This window comes from Panicum virgatum, chromosome 3N (assembly GCF_016808335.1).
Source record: "Panicum virgatum strain AP13 chromosome 3N, P.virgatum_v5, whole genome shotgun sequence".
NCBI lineage: Eukaryota > Viridiplantae > Streptophyta > Magnoliopsida > Poales > Poaceae > Panicum > Panicum virgatum.
This window is the reverse complement of record NC_053147.1, coordinates 56,511,772-56,522,943: the sequence shown is the minus strand read 5'-3', so window position 1 is coordinate 56,522,943 and position 11,172 is coordinate 56,511,772. Positions and strand designations below refer to the sequence as shown.

At 44.5% G+C, this 11,172-nt stretch overlaps 1 protein-coding gene across 2 annotated transcripts; it reads left to right on the top strand.

The window, feature by feature from the left end:
* The first annotated feature begins 208 nt into the window (after nucleotides 1-208).
* Nucleotides 209-6,729, top strand: LOC120666264 (MADS-box transcription factor 20-like). Of its 2 annotated transcripts, none has more exons than XM_039946068.1 (8): nucleotides 209-471; nucleotides 4,950-5,034; nucleotides 5,122-5,186; nucleotides 5,422-5,521; nucleotides 5,605-5,646; nucleotides 5,792-5,830; nucleotides 6,131-6,222; nucleotides 6,308-6,588. In XM_039946068.1, exons 1-8 carry the CDS (start codon nucleotides 278-280, stop codon nucleotides 6,396-6,398), a joined length of 708 nt encoding a protein of 235 aa, XP_039802002.1. In that variant the 5' UTR covers nucleotides 209-277; the 3' UTR covers nucleotides 6,399-6,588. The 2 variants fall into 2 exon arrangements, with proteins under 2 accessions (XP_039802002.1, XP_039802001.1); XM_039946067.1 differs by lacking the exon at nucleotides 209-471 and adding an exon at nucleotides 3,376-4,362 and having other exon boundaries at nucleotides 6,308-6,729.
* The last annotated feature ends 4,443 nt before the right edge of the window (nucleotides 6,730-11,172 follow it).

Here is an 11,172-nt window from a genome sequence, read left to right as displayed (position 1 = left end):
GCATTGTTGCTGGCAGGCGGAGGACGGGGAATCTGGCTGTTCCTCCGGCGGGCCCCCGGCCCCCCTCGTTACGGCCGCCGGCCACTCGCGCCGCGCCGTACCGGAGGGCGCAGGCGCCGCGGCCAACCGCCGGTCGACAGCGGCGCATGCAGCTGGTGGTCGTCAGGCGACGACGCTCCCGCTATAAATAGCAGCCAGGCTCCTATGCCCGCCTACCTATAGCTCCAGCTAGCCAGCTTTGTATCCGATCGCCGGCCGGCCGGCAGGGCAGCCGGAGATGGGGCGGGGGCGCGGCAAGGTGGAGGTGCGGCGGATCGAGAACAGCGTGAGCCGGCAGGTGACCTTCTCGAAGCGGCTGCGCGGCCTGGCCAAGAAGGCGCGCGAGCTCGCCGTGCTCTGCGACGCCGACGTCGCGCTGATCGTCTTCTCCGACAAGGGCAGGCTCCACGACTTCGCCGCGCACGACGGCAGGTAACAACTAACTGCTTCCTCCGCAAACCAAGATGTATGTGAAATTACGAAATTGCCCTTGTAAATATCAGGCGCAATGACATCTTCTGGACAGCGGACGCTCATGAACACCCGCTCCTCCTTGTCCTCCTCAATTCACCGTCTCCGTGCACGCTGTCCATGGCCCCCTTCTCTTGGACCCGTTCGTGCCCTCGTCCGTCTCCTAGTCTTGCCATGCTGCCGCGGCGCTCCGTCCGGCTCCGTGCTTGCTCCCCCGTGTCGTTGCCATCGTCCTCGGCGTCACGAAGGAGTCCACGGCCGCACATGGACCGACCCAAAGCAACGCGCCTTAAACGTCGACACCAGCCGTCCAGCCCCCTGGTCGCCGCACGGCGTCGAGTCTGCCACCATCAACGTCGGGTGAGGTGATGACGTGGCTAGCCTCTCACTTAGCTTGTCGATGGCAACGCCGAGCCACCGCCGGCGATGCAACACAGTGAAGGAGATGTGCGCGGGGAGCCGAGGATGGAGGTCGATCTGGGCGAGGGACGAGAGGTAGCAGGGAGGAGGAGCAAGTGAAGGGGATGCAATCTTGATTGAATGGGAAGGCCGAAAGAATGCTGAGCAAGCTAGCCTCTGCGAGAGTATTCTGGAAGACGATGAATGAGTGGACGAGAGCGCTCCACGTCGGTCTGCTATTTCTTTTTTTTTACCGGAGCAGTGCACTGCAATTTGTCGGCCGATCGCCGACGTCTAGTCTGCATGCATGGCCGCCGCCGCCGCCGCCGCCGATAACGATCCATGCCTTTTTCTTTATTCTTGTATTGTACTATACTATACTATATTTTGTACGACGAATTTAGCTAATTTGGAGGCAGCTGGTACGCACTATTTTTGGAAGTATAGTACAACCTTGTACGGCACTGTGCTTGCTGCTGCCATCGGGTCCGGGTGTACTCTACACACCTGTCACTGCACTCTCACTCACCTCTGCACAGGCATCACATTCAAACACCAGCTTTTTAGGTCAAAATAAAAACATTGCAAAAAAGCTCCTGAGGAAAGGTCTATGTTGCTGTGCGTGGAGGGGAAAACATGTATGTCCTTGTTCGGAACTTTGTGCCACTTGCGTACGTACACGTCCTATAGACTGTAACAATTCCAGGATATCTCTAGTTAAATCCAAACAGGTTATTACTTTGTGCTAATTAAGTGCATGCTTCTAAATGTACTTTGCTGCTGTGTTTCTCAAAGTAAAAAGATTACTGTTGCAGCATTCTTGCTTGCAGATTTTTTTTTCTTTTGGGTGAAGGTGGTGCTTATTAACAGGTTAGCCGGGAACTGTTCGCATAAACAATACGGCGGCTGTTTAGCCTGTTTAAAGCTCCGTTAATTGATGATTTATTCTGTCTAACCATGTCCGTTTAACCTGCCATCTATCTCGCTCGTTCACCGTTTGATGATAGGTTAACATGTTTAAATAGCAGCTTAGTCCGCATAAATAGCTAAATAATAGGTGACCGACTAATTAACGTTTAGGATAATGCTATAGGGAAACTGATTATTATAAATGCACAGTATGTATTTTTGCAGAGTCCAGTAACACCTACCGTTTTTCTCTAACAAGTAACACCTACCTTTAGTCCTTTACACCACACTACGGCGCGGTGCTTGCACATGATGCTTACATAATACTGTATTTATCCCTGCACCACATGAATAAGGTGGATATAGGATATTTTAAGTTTGCTCATGCTGGAAGATGGTTGATCCAATTTAAACACTACAAAAAATGCAACTTTGACCTAGCAACCACAAAAGACAAGAGTCTCCAGAAACTTCTCGTACATAAGACAAGTCAATGTCTAGATTTTTCTTACAAAAGATAAGGGGCAATTTGGTAATTTGCACCTAGCATTGATTTACATATTCAGTCCTAGAATTGCATTTATTTTGGGACGGATGGAGTACTATATTATACTTTGTACCTAAGGTTCCTACGACCGACTGGTCGGCTGGGGCTAGCGGCACCCCCGCGGCGCGGGTTCGAGTTCTGGGGGACGCGAATTTCCGATGTCGCGGGGTAAAAAATCCCTCTCGCTGGTGGGCCAGGATTCGGGGGTTTCTCGGTCGGGTTGAGAGCCGAGGCAGTTGTTTCCTTTTAATGAAACACGAGTGGGGACCGATAGAGTTTTTTTTCTCTATACTATACTTTGTACGACGAATCTAGCTAATTTGGAGGCAGCTGGTACGCACTATTTTTGGAAGTATAGTACAACCTTGTACGGCACTGCTGCTGCTGCCACCGTCCGGGTGTACTCTGCACCACATCAATAAGGTGGATATAGGATATTTTAAGTTTGCTCATGCTGGAAGATGGTTGATCCTATTTAAACACCACTTTACACTATTGAAGAGATTTGTTTTTCTGTACATGTGGTTACTGAAGTTTGGTCATTATATATCTCATTTAAGTATTAATACCAAGGCATCTTGCATTACATATATACTATTCTCTTATGTCACGTTTTACATGCCCCTAATTAGGCTTTAACCAATAACAACAAATAGGCCTAATGGTAATAGCTTTAAATTTGTTTTCATTGCATATATATGGGTGAGCTGTGGCAACTGACCACATTGACCTGCGTGTAACTAAGGGTGTGTTTAGATTTTTCTGGCGTAAATTTTTAAAAGAGAATCTTACTATTTCGGAGCACTAAATAAAGTCTATTTATAATTTTTTTGCACGGATGGGTTGTAAATCGCGAGACGAATCTAATGAGCCTAATTAATCCATGATTAATTCATAAATAGTGGATAGTTACTGTAGCAATACTGTTGCAACCCATGGATTAAGTAGGCTCATTAGACTCATCTCGCGATTTACAATCCATCCGTGCAAAAAATTTTGCAAATAGATTTTATTTAGTACTCCATGCATATGTCCAAACATTCGATGGGATGTTTTTGGGTGTAAAATTTTGGGATCTAAATATTCGATGTCACGTTTTGCAAAAGCTGTTTCTCTGGAGTCCGGCAGAACAGTGCCCCCCACTACCTGAAATTATTGAGAGTTGGACGTCAGCTGCAAGGACAACCCCATCTTGCTCTGAAATCTGAACTGCGTACTGGATTTCAATGATCTACCGTGCTATGCCTTATTGTACCTGCTACTGCAACTGACAAAATCAATATTTCTTCATAGCTCAGAGCAAGGGAAAAAAACACAATTGCAATTTGCAAACTTGCCTATGTGGATCACTTCACTCAACCCTTGATTGACCAAGTTGTTGGATGTGATTGGCTTGTACCCTAACATGTCCTCCTTGCTCCGTCCCTAATCCAAATACTATTATAGCAATTTCAGCAATAGTTCCTACTTTAACATTCATACTTTCTAAGTAGAGGCTGTTCTAATTTTTTAGAACTATAAATTTAATCCACAACTCCAGCTGTAGACTCTGCTTTGTACTCACTATTTTTTATATGGAACCCTGAGTTAATTAATTAATTATTTTTTTATTCCCCTCAGCCCACACCCTTCTCTCCCACCCTCTTCTCTCCCTCCCCGCACTCAAATCTCTCTCCCGAACTTGGGGCTTGGGCCACCCGCTCTCCATGGCAGCGCGAGAGGTGGTCGGGAGCACCAAAGCAACGCCGTCCGCGCTTGGACTATGCACGCATGCTTGGGCTTGGGGCAACGACAGGCAGACTTGAGCCCGGGAATGGCGGCGACGAGCATGCAGCAACATGGGATTGGCAGCGAGCGTGCCGCAGCTTGGGCCGGTGGGCCACAGCGCAGCCGCTGCAGCTTGGGGGCGCGACGCGGGCGCCACACCTCGGATCGGCTGCGAGCGTGCCACAGCGCGGCGGCGGCGGCGAGGTGTCGCAGCTCGGCGAGCTCGCAAGGTGAGAGAGAGGAACGCCGTGGGAGAAGGGGCTGACATGGAGGGTAGATTTGGAATCCTCCTAAGTAGGGGGGTTCAAATAGGAATTTATCGTTTTTGGGACAGTAGTGTTTTCTTTGCGTGCAGATGACATTAGGGGCGGATCCAGCGGTGGGTCTGGAGGAGCTCCAGCCCCTCCTACCGCCGCTGGATCCATGGAGCCTCTCCTAAGCCTCCCCTGTAATTTTTTGACATAAATACACTGCGAGAAAAAGCTAAAGTTGTTTAGAGGTAGAAGAAAGCCCCTCCTAATAATTATCCTGGATCGGCCACTCACATATAGTTTTTTATGCTAAACTCCGGTCGATTGGCGAAACCTGTTGCACATCGTATTGACATTTACATAACTCAATTATTGGCAGATAGTTCATCATGCCTGTCTATTGTCTCTTTTAAAAAATAAAGTGATAATAGGATGGCAAATAAGGGTTTATGGATGAGAAAGTTGGAACAAAATTAAATAGTAGAGTGATATATTTATATTACATATATATAAATATATTAAATATTAATGACTACCTGTTTCCTCAATTTCTTCTTTCAATATAGCATGGAGCGAATCCTTGACCGATATGAGAGGTATTTACTATGTGAAGGTGGGGATGTGATGGAAAACCACCCTGAAGAAATGGAGGTAGGAATTTAAGCTGGAATCTGGGTTCAGATTTGTAAGTTGTACCCGGCCTTGTTCTTACTAACCACGCACACTTATAATTTGCAGGGCAACATGAGCTATGAACACATCAAGTTGAAGTCCAAAGTTGAGGCTCTACAGAAGAGCCAAAGGTAAGAAACTAACAATGCAAGCTGCAAATAAATAATGACCAAAATGACTGTTAAACAGAAGCTTGATTTATTTGGTTGCATCAAATTAACCAGACAACCTCTGAAAAATACATGTGCATTTTCCAGAGGAACTCCAGTTCACCTGGCATGTCCCATGCATATGTAGCCCTGATACAATGAACATATATATGTCCCTTCTCTTGTCACACCTGTCATGTGCTATCCAATGGCTCAGGAATCTCATGGGGGAGCAACTTGAGTCCCTGACATTCAGAGAGGTACAGCAGCTCGAGCAACAGATAGACAGCGCTCTGAGGAACATCAGATCCAGGAAGGTACAGGTCACATGCACGCTGAATGTACATGTCTATTACTCACACGTCAGTGCTTGCAGTGACTTTTTGATACCAACTTTCAGGACCACGTCTTGTTCAACTCGATCGAGGAGCTCCGAAAGAAGGCAAATGCCAAATAAAGCAATCGCCATTTTGTATTTCTAAATTTAAAAATCGATTTTGATTCTTCGAATTCTTGAATGTTTGTGTTAGTTTTCTTGTTCTTTTTTTGGGTGAGATGTTAGAATAATCAAAATCCCCTTCTTGCAGGAAAGGTTTCTGATGGAACAAAATACTCTTCTTGAGAAGGTAAAAATCTTCTTATACTACTCCTATGGAACAATAAGCGCGTCCTTGCTTCCTTGGTATATGGCAGCACATAATTTTCAGTACTCTTTATGAAATTGTCTCTGAAGGAGTATTTTACACACACACATGCACGCAGAGAGAGAGAGAGAGAGAGAGAGAGAGAGAGAGAGAGAGAGAGAGAGAGAGAGAGAGAGAGATGATTCGTCAGTTATTACCTCACAGGGCATGTTGATGGAGTTTGAGCTCTGTGGCACCCGATCTGAATTCTGACCTGGTGTGCTTCTGTGTTCATATGAGAAGGAGAAGGCTGCATTGGATCCATCCCTGCACGCCAAGAACAGCGCAGCTTCCTCTACATCAGCACAAGGCGCCGTTCCCAACCTGAACATCTGGTGAGCATGTTCTTCGTTCACTTCTTTCATCTGGAAAAAAGGGGTAAAAAAAAGGAAATCTGAAAACTGGCCCGGTAAACCCCAGTGCCGGCGGCGGCTCCGACGACGAGCCGGCACCGCCGGCGGCGCCATATGGAGCAGAGGCCGGTTTGCCGTGGTGGATGCTAGAGGCCTAGGAGCGCGTACTGATGAACTGCATGCAGGTGCTCAACAGATGATGCGTTGCTCTAGCCTCTCACTTTCTTGGTTCGTGATGAGCTTGCTGCCTTGCTTCAGAACATCAATCTGCATTCTGCTCTCTAGTTTGTTGTAGTTTCTGTCTGTCTGTCTGTAACATACACTAGGTTTTTTTTTTTTTGAGAGTCTGTAACATACACTAGTGTGCGGCTTGCTGTCCTTCATGTCATTTGGGCTGTTGTTTTCGCGAGCTCTGTCTGTGTGCTGCTGGCCCAGCCTGACAACATCATCTCCTACTAATTAACAGCCAGGCCCAGAGAGGGTCCAGGATGCCTTTGGTATATGGGCTGAAATTTGGGTGCACATGGACCAACATCGGAGGGTGAATTTGAGCTGGGCTAGCTGGGCCAGGGAGCTCTATTTTCATCCTCTTATCCATGCTGGTGCCCTTCCTAAAGAAAAGAAACAATTATAGCACACAATTATATACTAGATAGATCTTTAATACAATATAATGTTATTTGCAGCTCAAAATAATGTAATTATTATAACATTAAATCTCCAATAATTAATTTAGACCATGAACCAAACAGTGGGTTGGTTAAATTTTAGAATTTTAGAATAGTCCAAATTGTGATGTGGTGAGCTATATTATTGCTGCTGGCTGCTGCCTTCCCTTGTCGGCACTCTAGCTAGTCACTGAAATCATTTGCTAGATCTTGACCAAAGTTGATAGGCTGATGCTGACATTTGGCACAGTAGCAAATGCTAGCAAATTAAACTTTAATATTAAGAAAAATAATGCTATAATAATAATCCTCATCCTTCTACTACATATTTAATTTCATGAATAGAGAAAAGGACTTTACAAAAAAGGATCCTCTAGGATATTTTGTAAAGAGAAAACAAATCCCAAGGAAAACACGCATTCATGAATAAGCTTTTAGGAAGACTTCTACCACATCATAACCAGGCGAATGGAACCTTGGGGCTATATATGATGACCTTTGCCTCCCTATTTCACGCTAAAGCTGCCATAATGTTGGAATTCAAATACCAGCAGCTTCTAGTGGCACATCCGAGTCTTATATGAAAAGTGCCATCATGATGCCAGCAAACGTTTGTTGAAATAGTCTGTCCCCGTCTTGCACACAAACATAAACGAAAACACCACTAAGGTCCCTATCACAACAATCACCAGTTCACCACATACATGGTGCTATCATGAGTGGATATACCGTGGACTTTAGATCCGTGCTGGACCTGTCGGTGACTGAGCACAAACAAATAGAATATGCTACTCCGTTCCAGAATATAACAACTTTTAGACTTCGTCAAAAGGTAAATATTTTCATCTTTAACCAATAGTATTTTCAAAAATAATTACTTTTAATAGAAAAGGTTAGATGTTATGATAATTGGTTTGCTTACGTATAAACTAATATTATTTTTATATTGTCAATCTTTATATTCTTTTTACCATCTATGGTCAAAGGTTAAAAGGTTAGATTTGGAGAAAATCTAAAAATAGCTATATTTCGGGACGAAGGTAGTATATATGTACACACACATATTGCTGGCTACTATACTGAGATGGTTATAAGCCAAGGGCAAACATGCCTGCATTTTTGTCAACCAAATCATGCTACAATGTCAGGCTTTATGGCCAAACAGCAGGCTAGGATAAGATAAGGATTTGTTGCTTAGATCCATGGGCCATGATGATTGATTGGCAGAATGCCCTAAATTACGCCCCTTCTTGTTCCTCTTTCTTGGATCACACTACTGTCAACCAAGTGCAATGATATGTTTGATGTAGGGATCACAAAAGAACTATATCATCACAGACAGGAGATAAATGTTTGAAAATTCGAAGCTAAATATTTTCTGATGCATGGTTATTAGGGCCTGTGACTGCTTATTAATTAATTCTACAAGGGATCGATATGTTCATTCAACTTTGATCGACTGACCTCAAGGATCCAAAACTGCATGCATTCAGCAGAAGCAACCACTCAAACCCAGCTGTCTAATCTAGAAGTTATTAGGACAGTCTCAATGATGGTTGCAGGAAGAGTTTCATAGCATTAAATTTGATGCTACATCATCAATTTTTACTGACATGACAAGATCATTATAATGAGAGAAAAAGAGGAGTTTTATTATTTGTGAGAGGAGTTTCATCCCTATGAAATCTAGCTAGCACGATTATCTAGTTTCTGTTAGTGTGAATAGATGTGAATGTGATCTGTCATCCTAAACTAATTGACAAAGCAGCCATTTTTGACCTTGATTGGAGGTCAAAAATCTCTAGAACACACTAAAGGGGGTGTCCCCCCAGTGTGCTGTGCTCAACTATATAAGGGGATGAAACCCCAGGGCAGAGGCACGTCCTAGTGACTGCCCTAAGGCTCTGCCCACTACAACCCAATCATAAAGGCACAAGCAGCACTGGGAAAGGCTTCTCCCATGCCCTAAGGCGGCTACAAAAAGAAGAGAACAAGAACAGAGGAAGAACAAGAAGACGGGAGCTCAAGATCAAGGTACTAACCCTAATCCGAGCCCTGTTTGTGGTTCTCTCTTAGGCTAGTGATCCTACAAATATAACAATGGCACCAGAGCCATCTAGACCTAAGTTTGAACCCACTAAGATCAAGAATTTCAAGCCAAAAGCCCCGTGTTCATGTTCATCTTCCCTCTGTTAAGTCAAATTAAGCCCGAAATAATGTTAATTCGAGCTAGGGTTATCAATTAAGCATTAAGAAGAATGGGAATCGAAGCAATTGAGTCTTAATTCTAAGAAATTCCTCAAAATCCCCAAATCAGGAACCCTAGCTACAGTGTTATCCACAAATTTTCCCCAAATCCTTGAATCCTAACCCTAAGATCTAAAGAAATGGGCGGGGGCTTACCTGAGGGCCATCATGGCCACCGCTGTCGCCATGGCCGCCGCCATGGCCATATTTGATGGTGAGCGCGCACTCGGGACTTGGTACCGAGCGGCCTCGCAGGCCCCCGCACCGGCCGGCGTCGACCCCACATGCGCGCCACGAGGCCGCCGTGGCCGGCCGCCAGCCGGATCTGACGCCGCCGTGCCGTTGCTCGCTGTCACCGCTGCGGATCCGGGGGATCCCGCGTGCGGGAGGCGGGCCTTAGGGCACCGCGAGCCATGCTCGACGGAGCTGCACGCAGGCCACGGCCGCGTGCACCTCCGGCGAGCAGAGCTCGGCGGCGCCGCCACCTCCTCCCGCACGGGCCGTGTCGCCGGCGCCGTCGCCCTCTCGCTCCCCAGTGCCGCCGTCGGGTGAGGAGAGAGAGAGAGGGAGGAGAGAAATAAGGGTAGGGTTCGCGGGGCGGGCGGGCGGCCGGCGGTTTTGTTCCACTCGGACACGCTGCGAGCCGTTGGATGGCATCCAACGGCGCGCGCGCGGCCGGCTCGCCCCACGGGCCAAACAGGCCGGCGCGGGGAGGCCACTTTCCCGGCCCAGGCCCAGGTTTTTGGGCCTGGAGCCCGGGAGAAGAGGCAGTTCGGCCAAATGGGCCAGGCCGAAATTGGCTAGGCTCAAAATGAGTTATTTGGGCCGAATTTTTTGTTAATATTTTTTCTAAAAATTTAGAAATTAAGTGTTGGGCTGCATAGTAATGGGCTAAATAATGATGGGATGAATTCAATGAAGGGCTGAAAATAATGTCAAAATTTTAGAATGTTTTTCTCCTCTAATTTTGACATTTAAGCATTGTGATTATGAACGTTAGTTCATGATTAAATTTTAAAGACCTTTTATTATACTTTAGTAAACAACGATAAGGATTATGATTAGACTTGTTAAGTAATGAAATTTTCGTATGTTTATTTAAATTTTGTGATGATTACTTTATGGCTATTACTTGAAATTATTATTTTATGTGTTATAAGTAATTCTCTTATTTAAGCAAGGCCAAAATTAAGTAAAATTATGGTAAATTTATGTAGTCATGGATAATTGGTTTTTTGCTTAAAAATATTGTTTTTGGGCCAAACCTTATAGTAATTTTCTCCATTTATAATTAAGTATTTTTCTTATGTTTATGGTTAAGCATTCTCATTATGTTTTAATGCTTCACTTTATTTCTAAGGCATTTTATTATGTTTATGTTTTGCCTTACTGCAATTTATGTTATCACTAAAAATTATGAAATACTCTCCAATTAAATTGGGATTATTTTCAGTGAAGTTTTAGATCCGGTTTTAAGTCTCTTTGGGGCATTTATTTGTAATGTTCATAGCTCAATTATGATGATGAGTTGCTTTCATTATAAAATTAAGCTATATGCAACAATACTTATGTGCCACTTGAATTGAGGCTTAATAATGAAGCATCTTAGGACCCATAAGTATTATCAATTATGTGAGCATGTTTTACTCACAAGAATTGATATGCCCATAAGTTAAGCATGAAACTTAAGACCCATTTTTGGGGAAAAATCAAATAATGACATCTTTAATGGCCAATTACCTAAAGAAATTAAATAATGGGCCATATTTATTTGATGTCATTAATACTTTTGCTTAAATTTGAAAAATGTGCATCCTATGGACAAGATAATTAAGGAATCATTTATTATAAAGATTGGATGCACAAATTCTAATGACTGAGTGGCTCTATTTTATAATTTTACCCCATTTTGGAATCAATCCAACATGATATTTTGATTCAAGATCAGAATTTTAATGGCGATTCATGGTTGTATTCTGACCAAAGTTGTTTACAATCATGGATTATCATGATTTAA

Excerpts from the sequence above, each read along its gene's own strand:
- LOC120666264 (XM_039946067.1), top strand. The coding sequence starts at position 4,136 with ATGCTTGGGCTTGGGGCAACGACAGGCAGACTTGAGCCCGGGAATGGC. Across the intron at positions 5,187-5,421 it reads GCTCTACAGAAGAGCCAAAG|GAATCTCATGGGGGAGCAAC; the intron begins GTAAGAAACTAA and ends CCAATGGCTCAG. Across the intron at positions 6,223-6,307 it reads GTTCCCAACCTGAACATCTG|TGCCGGCGGCGGCTCCGACG; the intron begins GTGAGCATGTTC and ends GGTAAACCCCAG.